We start from the raw sequence: 17095 nt of genomic DNA, 5'->3' as shown, positions 1-17095 counted from the left end.
ATCTAGGCTCCCACAGTCACCAAATCCGAATTAATAAGTTACAAATCCCCCAAGTATCCTTGCAAGTGATTTCCTACTGGTCATGACTCCCAAACACTCAAAGTAGAAATTTGATGATTCTTTTAAACTGCCAAGACTCAGAAAGAATAATCACCTCTCTTCTGTGATTCCCTCTTCTGCAGACATATTCAATTCAATCCAAGAAGACAGAACTTTGCACGTGGAGGGGAGTATCACTTTACAGCTGAGAAACAGAGGCTGAATGGTTTACTTACTGTAAGCTTAGCACAGAGCCTGGGATACAAGGGAATCAACATTATACATTTGTGGGGAAACACTGACTGAGTGAATCACAACTTCTGTAAAGGTTTCTTCATTTTGTACCTGGCCTCACTGACTTGTTTTCAGACTTAAATGGGATCTCTTCGTAAGTATTCGTAGTTAGCATCCAAGGAAAGACCGTTCCTTCTCCTTGCCCCCTAAAATTAGTGGTCCTAATCCTGTTTTGTCCCTATCAGACACTCAATGCAGGCGCTGCAGTCCAAGGAGTTCTGGGTTGTCAGTCCCCACAGACTCACCTCTGAAAGATTTTTGTCAACAGCTGAGTCAGCTTATGAAAACGTGAGATAAATTTTCGCTTCAGCCAGGAAGGCTTGTAGAAAAGTGACAATCCGCGCTTCCCCGACACAGTCCACGTGTCCACAAAAAGCCGCAGCCGTCAGTCCTCCCGCGAAACCTCGGTCATAGAAAATCAAAGAAATGTCAATCACAGCCGACTGTCAACGCCAGCTGCAGCTTACTCAAACCTGATTGGCGAGGCGCGCCCTTCCCGGAAGTGACGCCCGCCTATCCGAGGAAGAGATGTATCGAAGCGTAGTTTTCCACCCCCTCCCGCCCCGCCCAGTACCGAGTCCGGGAGCTGTACTTGCGGGTACTGGATACTAGGGGACCGGAGGGCAGCTCACCACCCCGACGGACCGCCGCTCCTGACTCCCCGACCATGGGCTCACGCAACCGCGAACGTCGGGCTGAGGCAGTGCAGAGCACCAACGACAGCAGCGCGCTCAGCAAGAGCTCCCTGGCCGCGCGCGGGTACGTGCACGACGCCTTCGCTGCCTTGCTGGTTCCGGGGACGGCGCGCCGCGCGCCGCTCATCCACCGTGGCTACTACGTGCGCGCACGCGCCGTGCGGCACTGCGTGCGCGCCTTCGTAGAGCAGACGTGCGCGGCCCCAGGCACCCGTCGCTCGCAGATTCTGTCTTTGGGCGCCGGCTCAGACTCATTGTATTTTCGCCTCAAAACTGCGGGCCGCCTGGCCGCGGCTGCTGTCTGGGAGGTGGATTTTCCGGACGTGGCCGAGCGCAAAGCGCAGAGGATTCGAGATACGCCGGATCTGTGCGCGTTAACCGGACCTTTCCAGAGCGGAGACCCCGGGTCCACGCTGTGCTTTGAGAGCTCGGACTACCGCATCCTGGGCCTGGACCTACGGCAGCTGCAGCAGCTGGACCAGGCCCTTGCCGCCGCGGGTCTTGACGCGGCCGCCCCGACTCTGCTCCTGGCTGAGGCCGTGCTCACCTACCTCGAGCCGAATGATGCCGCGGCCCTCATCTCCTGGGCCGCCCAGCGGTTTTCTAATGCCATTTTCGTCGTCTACGAGCAGATGAGGCCTCAGGACGCCTTTGGCGAGTTCATGCAGCGACATTTTCGGCACCTGAATTCTCCCCTTCATGGCTTGGACCGCTTTCCCGACGCGGAGGCCCAGCAGCAGCGCTTCCTTCAGGCCGGCTGGACTGCCTGTCGCGCCATGGACCTGAATGAATTCTATCGCTGCTTTCTCCCCGCAGAAGAACGCCGACGCATGGAAAATCTTGAACCTTTTGATGAGTTTGAGGAGTGGCATCTGAAGTGTGCCCACTATTTTATTCTAGCCGCTTCTCGGGGAGACAGCCTGTCCCAGACTCTGGTGTTTCCACCCTCAGAGACGTTTCCTCGGATAGATCCTGCTTCCCCTTCAGGAGTCTTCCCTGCCAGTGTAGTCACTGGGGACACCCAGGGCCTGGGCCTTAAGAGATATGGCCACGCCTCTGTCCTTTTGAGCCCAGGCGTTATTCTCAGTGCAGGAGGATTTGGAGAGCAGGAGGGGCGACATTGCCGAGTGAGCAAGTTTCACATGCTGTTAAGATACAGTGACTTTGAATGGAAAGGCAACCAGATAGGCAGTTGGGGAACTGAAGCTCAATGGGATGGACGCCTTTATCACACCATGACAAGACTTTCAGATACTCAGGTTCTGGTTCTAGGAGGGAGACTGTCCCCAGTAACTCCAGCCTTGGGGATACTCCAACTTTCTTATGAAAATGAGGATAATAGCGCCGAGGACCCAAATGTAACAGTAATGAAGTTCGGTCCAGAAGATTCTACCTTGTCACGTTGGCGCCATTCAACAACAGAAGTGTCCTGTGAGAATCAGAAATATTTGTTTGTGTATGGGGGCCGCAGTGTGACAGAACCTGTACTAAGTGACTGGCATTTCCTCCATGTGGGGAAAATGACTTGGGTTAGGATCCCAGTGGAGGGAGAAGGACCTGAAGGTCGGCATTCCCACAGTGCCTGCAGCTGGCAAGGGGGAGCCCTAATTGCTGGAGGTCTGGGTGCTTCTGAGGAGCCACTGAGCTCTGTATTCTTTCTGAAACCAATCACTAGTGGATTCCTCTGGGAATCCATAGCCATCCAGCCTCCCATTACCCCAAGGTACTCCCACACAGCTCATGTAGTCAATGGGAAGCTTTTGTTGGTTGGAGGCGTCTGGATTCATTCCTCTGCAGTTCCTGGAGTGACAGTTATTGATTTGTCTACAGGATTGAGCTTTGAGTATCAGATTGACACAACATGTGTGCCATGGCCATTAATGTTACACAATCATACCAGCATCCTCTTCCCTGAAGAGCAACAGCTCCTGCTCCTTGGAGGTGGTGGGAACTGCTTTTCCTTTGGCACCTACTTCAACCCCCATACAGTGGCATTAGACCTTTCTCCTTTAAGTGTTAGACAGTAAAGACTGGCAATTAAAGACTGGACTTCCTATATATTCAGGACCCACTAGAATGGACAATGAAGCTTTCCAAAATAGGATTTGACTCTGGCTTTGGATGGTACCACTCCCCCTTCCCACTCCTTTATTTGTTTTTGGTTTTTTCTTAGCACTGCTATTCAGTGCAGAAAGTGGAACAAAAAAAATTTTTTTAAACACACCAAAATTCCAAGAGATAGTACAAAAATAGAGTGGTCATATAGTCCTAGAGTCAAATTTGGGGGCCTTTGGGTCCCCGTATCTTAATTTCTTGGTGTTCTTCCCACTTTCTAATCTGAGTTTACCCAGTTATGAAGTTACAATGACCTTTCGCCTAAGTAAAGTGAAAAATTTCCCACTCCCAGGCTTTGTGATTTTAGATGGGACCTTGGAAAAAGTTTCACACAGATCCTTGCTAAGAACATAAGGTTGAATATAGGTGAAGGGGCATGGTTTTGACCTCATTCTTCATGAATGAACCCAGTTGCCGTTTGATTAAAGCACTGTACCACTTAGCTCAGCAGAGAGCTTCAGATAGCTTTAATAAGACATTTATACGACTTTATTGAGACACATGCTTTTGTTCAATTTTTTTTTGCCACTAGTTCCATACTTATTTATATTTATAAACGATAATAAAACGGTTTATTTCTCAGTTTGTACATGGGTGTGAAAATGATTTGCTCCATATCTATGCTTCACTATGTTCTGTGCCCCAGGAGGTCAACCTTTACGAACTGCATCAATGAGTTTTCTTGTTCTCTGGTTCCTGGAGAGTTCCATCAGTCAGAAGTACCAGAGAAGGATGGTTCGACAGGAAGAGTGAGGGTATTCCCAGTGTTTCCCCTCCCAGGCTATAAGTTGGCAGCAGCTGCATTCTTCAGTCAAAAGCCACAGCCATAAGTTGACTTGGCATCCCTCCAAAGAATTCAGCATCTTTGTTGCACTAACCACATTCTAAGTGTTCAGTAGCCACATGTGACTAATTGCTATAGAATTAGACTGCAGATGTAGAACATTTCCATCACTGCAGAAAGATCTGGACTCCACTGAGGTACTTCACCATTTTGACTTGGTTTACCTAACCCTGCTCATCCCTTTTTAATTAGTATCTTCATTAAACTCTCCTCAATTACCTCCTTTAGATGAACCATTTTTCCCGGTGAGCCTTCTGAGATCCGTAGAACATCTTAGGTATTCATTCTTAAAACTTGAGCCTTAGTTTGTCATCAAAATTGTGTATACCTTGTGAATTCATGTCTCAAAAATACCACTTCAGTATTTCTTGTTTGTCTTCAATCTTTGAAATCTTAATAATTTAACTTGAGATTCTACAAGTACTATCAATGTTAACATCTTGATGGACTTAGTATGATCTACAATCCTTTTCCCCTAAATATTTATATTAACAACTTCATATATAAAGTAATCTATGAGAACCAACCAGCAAACACAAGCCTAGTGCACAGAGAGGGCATTGTCAGCTCCGTTACATGAAGGCTCTCAGGAGAAGACAAGCTGAAGAAAGTGTTATCTTCTAACTTCAGCTTCCCTGAGACTGCAAGAGCCCTTTCAGGGGAAGTTATTAGTGAGTCCTGAGAAACAAGGGGCTTACCATGGCTAGGCATCTGACAAGGCTGTCGGTGGACTGGGTACTAGTGTTAATAACTTGGCAGGACTGTGACCAGAAAGGGAAAAGGCTGCTGTGTATTTACTATTTCTAAGTTCGCCACAAGCCTAACTCCAGCTTTCAGAAGCAGGTCAAAGCAGAACATTGATGAAATTGTTCTCAGCTATGTAGCAGTTAGTACCAGAATTTGAAACTAGAAATAACGCCAAAGTCCCAGAAATGCCTTCCATTATGCTGCCTTTTAGATGGTACCAATCAACCATCATTATTATCATCACTTTTGGGCAATACAGAGCTCTGGGGGAGCGGGGAGTGTTGGAGTGGGGGGATGTCAGGAAAACATGGCTGTGTGCCAGACCAAAATTACCAGTGATGCCTAGTCCCTCAAGCACTGCCCAGTATGGCGCATTATGAGTAATTGGGCTTGTTCTCCCCAGAGGAATTATCCACATTTTCTGTGTGATTATCAGATTAAGCATGCCCTCCACCTCTGACCCTATACATGCATCATACTCAGTTAAGGACTTACTCATTTCTCAAGCTCTAGTCATTAGAACACTTAAGAGTTTTGTCAGTAACATTACTTCTGTGCCTTTGGAGCAGCACTCAGTAGTGCTGGATCCTAGTTTCATAAGAGAAATCTGCAGTAGTTAGAGATGTGGGTCATATTAAGAACTGAAGTTGTGGACTGTACTTTTTGCTTCTCCATTTCACCTTTGAATATTTAAAATTCTGGTATGGAGACACTGGGGTAATTATGAGAGTTAGTAAAAGTCCTTTTCCTCATTTAATGATTGCCTCTTTTTAGACCAGAAAAACTAGTTAAAGGAGGAAGGGAATTTCTTATTTTGCATCTCTGCTCTGTCAGGGTCTCAGAAACACTGTACATACTAGTGAGGATATGAAATGAGGTTAAGAACAACTCTTGTAAGAAATGTTCCTCAAAGGCCAGGACTGTCACTTATGTGTTTTCTAGATTTTGCCACGGAATGTCCATTTTTCATCATTCTGCAGATTTAAACCTCCTTATTGGTGTTAGGAAGCTGACATGTAAGAGACGTGTTCCAATGCCCAGGCACTGCATGTCCTTCTCTTTCAGTGGTCTCAGACCTTGAAGTCTTGCTTTATTCCATATTCATGTTGTGATCCTAAATTCACCCTCAAACAACTCATACCTACTCTAGGACCCATCCTAGTAGATATCTTCTGGAAAATACTCCTGTATGTGAGCCCCAGATGTAATCAATCACTGTCTTCCTGTAAGAGAGGAGCCTGTGCTCTTTGGACAGTATAGTGATTAAGAGAAGAACTACTTACAGGTAAGTTCTTAATCACAGGGACCATCCAATGATGTCCAGTGTGACATTAAAACTAAGTAAGCTTTTTGACTGCAGTGATGAAGAAAGGGCTATAAAATAGCATTAGGCTGGCAAGTTCAGTTCAGTTGCTCAGTTGTGTCCGACTCTTTGTGACCCCATGGACTGCAGCATGCCAGGCCTCCCTGTCTATCACCAACTCCCGGAGTTTACTCAAACTCCTGTCCATTGAGTCGGTGATGCCATCCAACCATCTCATCTTCTGTTGTCCCCTTCTCCTCCCACCTTCAATCTTTCCCAGCATCAGGGTCTTTTCCAATGAGTCAGTTCTTTGCATCAGGTGGCCAAAGTATTGGAGTTTCAGCTTCAGCATCAGTCCTTCCAATGAATATTCAGGACTAATTTCCTTTAGGATGGAATGGTTGGATCTCTTTGCAGTCCAAGAGACTCTCAAGAGTCTTCTCCAACACCACAGTTCAAAAGCATCAATTCTTTGGTACTCAGCTTTCCTTATAGTCCAATTCTCACATCCATACATGACTACTGGAAAAACCATAGCTTTGACTAGACAGACCTTTGTTGGTAAAGTAATGTCTCTGCTTTTTAATATGCTGTCTAGGATGTTCATAGCTTTTCTTCCAAGGAGCAAGCGTCTTTTAATTTCGTGGCTGCAGTCACCATCTGCAGTGATTTTGGAGGTTATTTATGACCTTGCTAATCATATTTGGATTTGATGTTTAAAGAGAGAAAAAGAATATATAGAGCAGAAATTATGAAAATTATAAGCTTTAGGGTAGGCTGAGATTTCCTTGGATGTCAATAATTATATACACAAACAAGTTCTATCATTCCATGGTTTAGTTATAAGACTTCTCACTTATCTTTCTTGGACAATGATCTTAAGTACCTGGTCCCAAAGTGGGAATTCTTTGACAAAGAGAAAGAATTATGTCTATTTCAATTCTCTATCTCCAACATAGTAGATACTCAATAAATACTTGTTGGTCCAATCTGACACTCGTATTTGAATAAATTTTATAAATTTATTGAATATTACCATTGTGCCTACCATGTACAAGCAGATGTCAGAATTCCTTTAATCACCATGTGTTGTTGGAAGGCATTCAAGTTTTAAACACCCTCTGTTTAAAATTCATCTGCCTTGACCTGGGTAATGGTAGTAGACTTCCCTGTGTTACGCCTAGATTTGCAGAATACTCTTGAAACTTCTTGACTAAGTTTCCAGCTGATCTTCATCCCTTTTTGCTCAACAACGGACCATGGTAATCTTATTCATTGGAAATGAAATGAGCTCACTTTGCCAAAAGGCTAATCTGAGGGAGTAGGAATGTGCAATTAAATACGCTTGGGAGCACATAAACACAGGATCTTCCTAGGATGTGCTGATGCTTCACTGGGCATGACTTGGTGTGGAACTCTCTAAGTAAGTTTAATAGAGGGAGAGGAAAGACCTTGCCCTAATATTTATGTGAAAAGTCATTTGTCACCTAATTGGAAGACTAAGATGGAGAAATAAATTGTAATAATAATGATTTTTAGGATATTACACTACATACAGCTTTTCTCATTCCCTAGTCTTTGTCCATATTTTTAGGATTTTCCAATGAAAAGAGCCTCAATCTCTGATTCACATTTAAACTTGCTATCTCAGGAAAGTCCCTTTGACTGCAAGGAGATCAAACCAGTCAATTGTAAAGGAAATCAGTCCTGAATATTTATCGGAAGGACTGATGCTGAAGCTGAAACTCCAATACTTTGGCCACCTGATGCAAAGAACTGACTCACTGGAAAAGACCCTGATGCTGGGAAAGATTGAAGGCAGAAGGAGAAGGGGATGACAGAGGATGAGACGGTTGGATGGCATCACTGACTTGACGGACATGAGTTTGAGTAAGCTCCAGGAATTGGTGATGGACAGGGAAGCCTGGCATGCTGCAGTCCACAGGGTCGCAAAGAGTCGGACACAACCGCGTGACTGAATTAAACTGAACTGAATCTCAGGAAAAGTTAGCAAAACTGTTATCTCTTATTCCTGGATACATCAGCAACCTAGGGAGGAAAAACTTTGCCATCACTTTCCCCATTGTCTTGCTTTTTTCTGATTTTCATTTTTTTCTATTAATATTTATTTTATTTTTTTTTTCTTGTTTTATTTTTTTTTCTTTTTTTTATTTTTTTTTTATTAAATTTTAAAATCTTTAATTCTTACATGTGTTCCCAAACATGAAACCCCCTCCCACCTCCCTCCCCATAACATCTCTGTGGGTGATCCCCATGCACCAGCACCAAGCATGCTGTATCCTGCGTCAGACATAGACTGGCGATTCAATTCTTACATGATAGTATACATGATAGAATGCCATTCTCCCAAATCATCCCGCCCTCTCCCTCTCTCTCTGAGTCCAAAAGTCCGTTATACACAGCTGTGTCTTTTTTCCTGTCTTGCATACAGGGTCGTCATTGCCATCTTTCTAAATTCCATATATATGTGTTAGTATACTGTATTGGTGTTTTTCTTTCTGGCTTACTTCACTCTGTATAATTGGCTCCAGTTTCATCCATCTCATCAGAACTGATTCAAATGAATTCTTTTTAACGGCTGAGTAATACTCCATTGTGTACATGTACCAAAGCTTTCTTATCCATTCATCTGCTGATGGACATCTAGGTTGTTTCCATGTCCTGGCTATTATAAACAGTGCTGCGATGAACATTGGGGTACATGTGTCTCTTTCAATTCTGGTTTCCTCGGTGTGTATACCCAGCAGTGGGATTGCTGGGTCATAAGGTAGTTCTATTTGCAATTTTTTAAGGAATCTCCACACTGTTCTCCATAGTGGCTGTACTAGTTTGCATTCCCACCAACAGTGTAGGAGGGTTCCCTTTTCTCCACACCCTCTCCAGCATTTATTGCTTGCAGATTTTTGGATCGCAGCCATTCTGACTGGTGTGAAGTGGTACCTCATTGTGGTTTTGATTTGCATTTCTCTGATAATGAGTGATGTTGAGCATCTTTTCATGTGTTTGTTAGCCATCCGTATGTCTTCTTTGGAGAAATGTCTATTTAGTTCTTTGGCCCATTTTTTGATTGGGTCGTTTATTTTTCTGGAATTGAGCTGCATAAGTTGCTTGTATATTTTTGAGATTAGTTGTTTGTCAGTTGCTTCATTTGCTATTATTTTCTCCCATTCAGAAGGCTGTCTTTTCACCTTGCGTATATTTTCCTTTGTTGTGCAGAAGCTTTTAATTTTAATTAGATCCCATTTGTTTATTTTTGCTTTTATTTCCAGAATTCTGGGAGGTGGATCATAGAGGATCCTGCTGTGATTTATGTCTGAGAGTGTTTTGCCTATATTCTCCTCTAGGAGTTTTATAGTTTCTGGTCTTACATTTAGATCTTTAATCCATTTTGAGTTTATTTTTGTGTGCGGTGTTAGAAAGTGATCTAGTTTCATTCTTTTACAAGTGGTTGACCAGTTTTCCCAGCACCACTTGTTAAAGAGATTGTCTTTACTCCATTGTATATTCTTGCCTCCTTTGTCAAAGATAAGGTGTCCATATGTGTGTGGATTTATCTCTGGGCTTTCTATTTTGTTCCATTGATCTATATGTCTGTCTTTGTGCCAGTACCATACTGTTTTGATTATACATATGATGTAATTCTTCCATTAGCTGCTTTTTCATACAGCTAGAATCTGACACTGTGTACCCCACAAACTGCACCCCCCGCCATATCTTCTCTGTCTATTGACATCCCAGTTATAAAGAAGGTCTACCTGGGTCCCAAAGACAGAATACTGGCACACGCTTCCATTCTGCCACTTACAGGGCTCTTACTGTTCAGACTCTTGGTGCTGCCTCTTTTACCTTCCTCTCAACCTCACTATCCCAACTTTGTTCATACAACTGCTACGTGGCTCAAGGCTTGTCTTTGGAAAGCATTCCCTGGCTCTAATCCCCCCACCCTTTCAGGCTGGAATGTGCTACCTTTCTATATTGCCATAGCACCATGTAACTGTCATCTATATTGTGTTTTTCTAATGTTAATACAGGTTAAATTATTTATCTATATATTTTTGGCTGCGCTGGGTCTTAGCTGCTGCACACAGGCTTTCTCTGGTTGCGAGGAGCAGGGGCTGCTCTCTAGTTGCAGTGCACAGGTTTCTCACTGTGGAGGCTCCTCTTGCTGCAGAACACGGACTCGAGGCATATGGGCTTCAGTAGTTGCGATGCGCTGGCTTAGTTGCTCTGCAGCATGTGGAATCCTCCTGGAGAAAGGATTGAACCTGTGTCCCCTGCATGGGCAGGCGGATTCTCTACCGCTAGACTGCCAGGGAAGTCCCATATTTTGTTATAATTTGTTTTCTCATCTGTCTTCTCACTAGGTATTACCCCTACCCTAGTTCCTTAAGGATAGGAACAGTATCTTATTCACCGTTGTATTCCTAGCACCTGGCATCAGCACTGGAATTGGACAGGGATCTCTCATCGTCAGGGTTTAATGTTTTGGAGCCAAAACATTAGATTTCTCATATCTTTTTTTTTTTTTTGGCTGTACTAGGTCTTCGTCGTGGTGCACAGGCTTCTCTTCCTGTAGGGCACAGGCTCCAGAGCTTGGGCTTAGTTGCCTTGCAGCATATGGGATCTTAGTTGCCTGACCAGGGATCAAACCTCTGTCTACCTCCTGCATTGGAAGGTGAACTCTTAACCACTGGACCACCAGGGAAGTCCAAGCTTATACCTTAGCACTAGTGAAAATTAATACAATGACACCCTGAATGCAAGCCTGTGATGCAAGCCTGTTCTTTTGGTCATACATGCAGAGAGAATCAGCCAGAACCGTTAGAACATAGCTGTGATTATAAATATATGCTTTTGGGAACCTCTCTCTTAGTCCTGCTACTTCCCCTATCTTCCACGCAGACATCCAGTGGGTAGTGACAGAGAGAAGTAACCACAGACAGTGAATTTTTTTTCTTATTTTGGTAGAAGACAATCATATTAGCTGCATCTTAACTATGAAGAAGATTTACCCCATAATGACTTGAACCTGAAACTCATCCTCTATCCCAGTTTCCTTTGATTTTTTTCATTTTGGGTAAGACTTGCCTGTGGCCACTTTTGGTTTGAGCTGATGACCTAGACTCACACCAGTTTCAATTCAACTAGAACACAGCATCGAAGTTTCTATATCTTGTTATGTGTTAGCCAACAGGTCATTTAAAAAACGCTTATTGTTAATGATTTTAAAAAAACCTTATTTACAAAACAGAATCACAGACAGAGAAAACAAACTTATGGTTACCAAACGGGAGTGTGGAGGAGGGATAAATTAGAAGTTTGGGATTAGCAGATACACACTGCTGCTGCTGCTAAGTCACTTCAGTTGTGTCTGACTCTTTGTGACCCTATGGACTGTAGCCCACCAGGCTCCTCTGTCAATAGAATTCTCCAGGCAAGGATCCTGGAGTGGGTTGCCATTTCCTTCTTCAGATACACACTACTATACATAAAATAGATAACTGAATCACTTTGCTATACATAAAGTGAAACTAACACAACATTGTAAATCAACTATACTCTAAAATAATAATTAAATTAAAAACTGGAATAAACAACAAGGTCCTTTTGTACATAGCACAGGGAACTATATTCAATATCCTGTAATAAACCATAATGGAAAAGAATATGAAAAAATAACATGGATATACATGTATAACAATCACTTTGCTGTACACCAGAAACTAACACAACACTGTAAATAAACTATACTTCCATTTTTTAAAAGGTTATAGATTAAAAAAAAATACTTTTATTGTTGCTATTTATTGTACATATGCTTATTATGGAAATATTTTAAAAAGCAAGATCTGCTACATTTATTTACTAGGACTTTCTAAACATGCTGGAGTCACACTGCATGCTTTTCTGTAAGTTCTGAATACAAATTTTCATAACCACAAAGAAAGCTAACTTCGGGGGCATAGAATCAAGTGATGAATAGGTCTTGTGCATGACTCTTGTTCAGCTGGTGTCTGCATGACAGTTCCTCAGATGATGAATGTCCTCTTTGATGGCTGAGAGCCTTCTCCTGCTATATCTGGTGAGAATCACTTCAGGTTCCTTGCTGCTAAGTCACTTTAGTCGTGACCAACTCTGTATGACCGCATAGATGGCAGCCCACCAGGCTCCCCCGTCCCTGGGATTCTCCAGGCAAGAACACTGGAGTGGGTTGCCATTAGGTTACTAAGATTGTGAAACTAAGATATATGGTATTATTCATGTTGCTTTTTACAAGATGAGAAATATGGTCTATAAAATCAGCTCTCAGGAGACCTGAGGAAAAGAATGTGCAGGTGAAAAAGCAAAGTGCTCTTACCCAAGGCAGAAGAGAGACAAAATATAAACCTGAGGAGCACAGCAAATGTGCATTCATTGGCAGCTTGAATTAATGTCCTCTCATCCTGAACCAGGAAAAGACAGGGAAATCTGGAAGCAGGATAAAATAAGACACCAGTATCAGATGGCCAATATATCTACTACTGTGGAAAGAATCCCTTAAAAGAAATGGAGTAGCCCTCATAGTCAACAAAAGAGTCCAAAATGCAGTACTTGGTGGCAATTTAAAAAATAACAGAAGGATCTCTGTTCTTTTCCAAGGCAAACCATTCAGCATCACAGTAATCCAAGTCTATTCCCCAACTTATAATGCTGAAGAAGCTGAAGTTGAATGGTTCTATGAAGACCTACAAGACCTTCTAGAACTAACACCAAAATAAAGATATCCTTTTCACCACAGGGGACTGGAATGCAAAAGTAAGAAGGCAAGAGATACCTGGAATAACAAGCAAGTTTGGCCTTGGAGTACAAAATGAACCTGGGCAAAATCTAACGGAGTTTTGCCAAGAGAATGCACTGGTCATAGAAAACACTGTCTTCCAACAACACAACAGATGACTCTACACATGGATGTCACCAGATGTCGGTACTGAAATCAGATAGATTATATTCTTTGTAGCCGAAGATGGAGAAGCTCTATACAGTCAGCAAAAACAAGACCTGGAGCTGACTGTGGCTCAGATAACCAGTTCCTTATTGCAAAACTCCAACTTAAATTGAAGAAAGTAGGGAAAACCACTAGGCCATTCAGTTATGACCTAAATCAAACCCCTTATGATTATATAGTGGAGGTGATGAATAGATTCAAGGGACTAGATCTGGTAGACAGAGTGCCTGAAGGACTATGGACAGAGGTTTATAACATTGTATAGGGGATGATGATGAAAGCCATCCCCAAGAAAAAGAAATGCAAGAAGAAAAGTGGTTGTCTGAGAGGGCCTTACAAATATCTGAGAAAAGAAGAGAAGTGAAAGGCAAAGGAAAGAGAAAGATATACCCAACTGAATGCAGACTTCCAGAGAATAGCAGGGAGTAATAGGACTGGTTTCAAATAGGAAAAGGTTTCAAATAGGAAAAAGAGTACATCAAGGCTGTATATTGTCACCCTGTTTATTTAACTTATATGCAGAGTACATCATGAGAAACACTGGACTGGAAGATACCGGGGACCAGCCCCGGTTGGATCCAGCGTATCTGAAGTGTGGATGTTGTGGCAAGAGAGATAGAGAGATAAGGAAAGAATTTTGCAGTTAAGAAAATAGAGGAGAGAAAGAGGCTGATATTCCTTGGTTTACATAGAAAGCCAATAAAGTCCCAAGACAAGGGACTTATGCCATTCACGTAGGCCCTAGGCGCCCGCTTGAATAGCAGAGGGTGCCCCACCTTGGGCTCCCTCTTGCATGGGTCTTAGAAGCCCGGGAAGAGAAGTGAACATGGAAGACCCCTGCGCCCCAAGGGATCAGCCTAAAAAAGAGAGTAAGAGAGAAAAAAGAAAGAAAGAATTGACACGGGGGAACCAGGCTTTCGTGGAACTGGCCCGTCACTTTATTTTTCAGGGAAGCTTTTATGCTTTGGGTTGTACATAGAGATAAGTGTAAGAAACAGAGTCATGCAGGGTCAGCAGCTCTGACTCTTATCGAGACCAGGCTTTCTTTCTGCATACCTATCTGTATGCATAGGTCTTAGGTGATTTACATCATCTTCTGGCCAGGAGGCCTGTTAGCATTTTATGACCCTTTTCTGATAATGGTCCATCAACAAGAAAAATTATTTGCCCTAAAAGTGTTGTTCTTTCCAAAGTCTGGTGCCACTCTCAGAAAGCACTAAATAAAGTTACATTCTTACATAGCAAGGATATAATGATTTATAACAAAGAAAGAGGAGTACAGTGATTTATAACAAAGAGAAAATTCATTAACTCAAAAGTCTAGTATTGCCAACATCAAAACTACTACATTCCTTTTTCTACATCCCAATTACATTGATGAATATCCTCCCAGGTGCCTAAAAGATAAAGGATATGGAGGCCTGGCAGAAATCATTAACTCAACAATGAAACCCTTCACCAATATAATTCTTAGCTCTTTAAAACGCTCTATATCTTTAAGGTATTTTAAGCTTCCTGTGCCTCTCGCAGTTGGGAGGCTGTGAACAATCACATGTGTAGTTGTAAAAGTCCCGGTAAACCTGTCAGGCAAGTTAGAGAGGCATCAGAGGGGTTTGAGCTGAAACACTCCTTATATATGCAGGAGACTATTAACTGGAGCTCTAAGTTAACTTTTTCCAGAGAAAGGTGGCCAGGAATAACCCCCTGTTAATGTCAGAGGAGTTGGCGAAAGTCATAAAATAGTAAGACAGACAGATTCTGGTTTTGGGGTAGATGCTCAAGCAGGTCCAGGGCGTCCCTCGAGTCCTGACTTATCTTTGCCTGTCAGGCCTCGTCCTCATGACCTTTGTCATGGGTGGGATCTCCCATACTGGCTCCTGGCAGGAAGAAACACAAGCTGGACTCAAGATTGCCGGGAGAAATATCAATAACCTCAGACAGGCAGATGACACCACCCTTATGGCAGAAAGTGAAGAGGAACTAAAAAGCCTCTTGATGAAAGTGAAAGAGGAGAGTGAAAAAGTTGGCTTAAAGCTCAACATTCAGAAAATGAAGATCATGGCATCTGGTCCCATCACTTCATAGGAAATAGATGGGGAAACAGTGGAAACAGTGTCAGACTTCATTTTGGGGGGGCTCCAAAATCACTGCGGATGGTAACTGCAGCCATGAAATTAAAAGATGCTTACTCCTTGGAAGAAAAGTTATGACCAATCTAGATAGTATATTCAAAAGCAGAGACATTACTTTGCTGACTAAGGTCCGTCTAGTCAAGGCTATGGTTTTTCCTGTGGTCATGTATGGATGTGAGAGTTGGACTGTGAAGAAGGCTGAGCACCGAAGAATTGATGCTTTTGAACTATGGTGTTGGAGAAGACTCTTGAGAGTCCCTTGGACTGCAAGGAGATCCAACCAGTCCATTCTGAAGGAGATCAGCCCTGGGATTTCTTTGGAAGGAATGATGCTGAAGCTGAAACTCCAGTACTTTGGCCACCTCATGCGAAGAGTTGACTCACTGGAAAAGACTTTGATGCTGGGAGGGATTGGGGGCAGGAGGAGAAGGGGACGACCGAGGATGTGATGGCTGGATGGCATCACTGATTCAATGGACGTGAGTCTGAGTGAACTCTGGGAGATGGTGATGGACAGGGAGGCCTGGCATGCTGCGATTCATGGGGTCGCAAAGAGTCAGACACGACTGAGCGACTGAACTGAACTGAACTGAATAGGAAAGGCTTCCTAAATGAACAATATAAAGAAATAGAGGAAAACAATGGAATGGGAAAGACTAGAGATCTATTCAAGAAAATTGGAGTTACTGAGGGAACATTTCATACAAAGATAGGCACAATAAATGACAAAAATGGCTAGGACCTAAAAGAAGTAGAAGAGATTAAGAAAAGGTGCCAAGAATACACAGAAGAACTGTACGAAAAAGCTCTTAATGACCCACAATGATGTTAACCACGTGGTTAAACACAATGATGTGGTCACTCACCTAGAGCCAGACATCCTAGAGTATGAAGTCGAGTGGGCCTTAGGAAGCATTACTAAGAACAAAGTTAATGGAGATGATGGAATTCAATTTGAGCTGTTTAAAATCTTAAAAAATGATGTGGTTAAAGTGCTGCACTCTTTATGCCAGCAAATGTGGAAAACTCAGCAGTGGCCACAGGACTGGAAAAGGTCAGTTTTCATTCCAATCCCAAAGAAAAGCAATGCCAAAGAATGTTCAAATTACTGTACAAATGCACTCATTTCACATGCCATCAAGATATTGCTCAAAATCCTTCAAGCTAGGCTTCACCAGTATGTGAACTGAGAACTTCCAGATGTACAAACTGGATGGAGAAAAGGCAGAAGAGCCAGAGAACAAATTGCCAATATCTGCTGGATTATAGAAAAAGCAAGAGAATTCCCAAAAAACATCTTCTGCTTCATTGACTATGACTGTGCTAAAGCCTTTGACTGTGTGGATCACAACAAACTGTGGAACATTCTTAAAGAGATGGAAATACCAAATGACCTTACCTGTCTCCTGAGAAACCTATATGCAGGACAAGAAGCAATAGTTAGAACTGGACATGGAACAATAGACTGGTTTAAAATTGAGAAAGGAGTATGTTGTATGCAGAGTACATTGTACAAAATGCTGGGTTGGATGACTCACAAGCTGGAATCAAGATGGCTGGGAGAAATATCAACAACCTCAGATATGCAGATGATACCACTTCAATGGCAGAAAGTGAAGAGGAACTAAAGAGCCTCTTGATGAAGGTGAAAGAAGAGAGTGGAAAAGCTGGCTTAAAACTCAACATTCATAAAATGAAGATCATGGCATCCAGTCCTATCACTTCATGGCAAATAGACGGGAAAAAGTGAAAACAGGGACAGATTTTATTTTCTTGGGCTCCAAAATCGCTGTGGATGGTGACTGCAACCACGAAAGAAAAAAATGGTTTCTTCTTGGAGGAAAAGCTGTGACAAACCCAGATAGTGTATTAAAAAGCAAAAACATCACTTTGCCAACAAAGGTCCGTCTAGTTAAAGCT

At 42.9% G+C, this 17095-nt stretch overlaps 2 protein-coding genes across 4 annotated transcripts in view; one reads left to right on the top strand and one right to left on the bottom strand.

Annotated features, from left to right (window-relative positions):
• The window catches only part of MAPDA (N6-Methyl-AMP deaminase), a 34942-nt gene extending 33872 nt beyond the window's left edge, over nt 1-1070 (bottom strand). For all 3 annotated transcript variants that reach the window (XR_011146302.1, XM_068991278.1, XM_068991279.1), the window contains exons 1-2: nt 966-1070; nt 579-736 (exon numbers count right to left, since the gene is read on the bottom strand). The gene's annotated coding sequence lies outside the window, so the exon portion shown is untranslated. The remainder of the gene's footprint in view (nt 1-578; nt 737-965) is intronic.
• On the top strand, nt 1001-3660 carry LCMT2 (leucine carboxyl methyltransferase 2). The gene has a single exon (XM_068991276.1). The coding sequence runs from the start codon at nt 1001-1003 to the stop codon at nt 3053-3055; it is 2055 nt and encodes a 684-aa protein (XP_068847377.1). The 3' UTR covers nt 3056-3660.
• The last annotated feature ends 13435 nt before the right edge of the window (nt 3661-17095 follow it).

Source organism: Capricornis sumatraensis, chromosome 19, assembly GCF_032405125.1.
Source record: "Capricornis sumatraensis isolate serow.1 chromosome 19, serow.2, whole genome shotgun sequence".
Taxonomy (NCBI): domain Eukaryota; kingdom Metazoa; phylum Chordata; class Mammalia; order Artiodactyla; family Bovidae; genus Capricornis; species Capricornis sumatraensis.
This window is presented reverse-complemented; position numbering and strand designations above follow the sequence as displayed.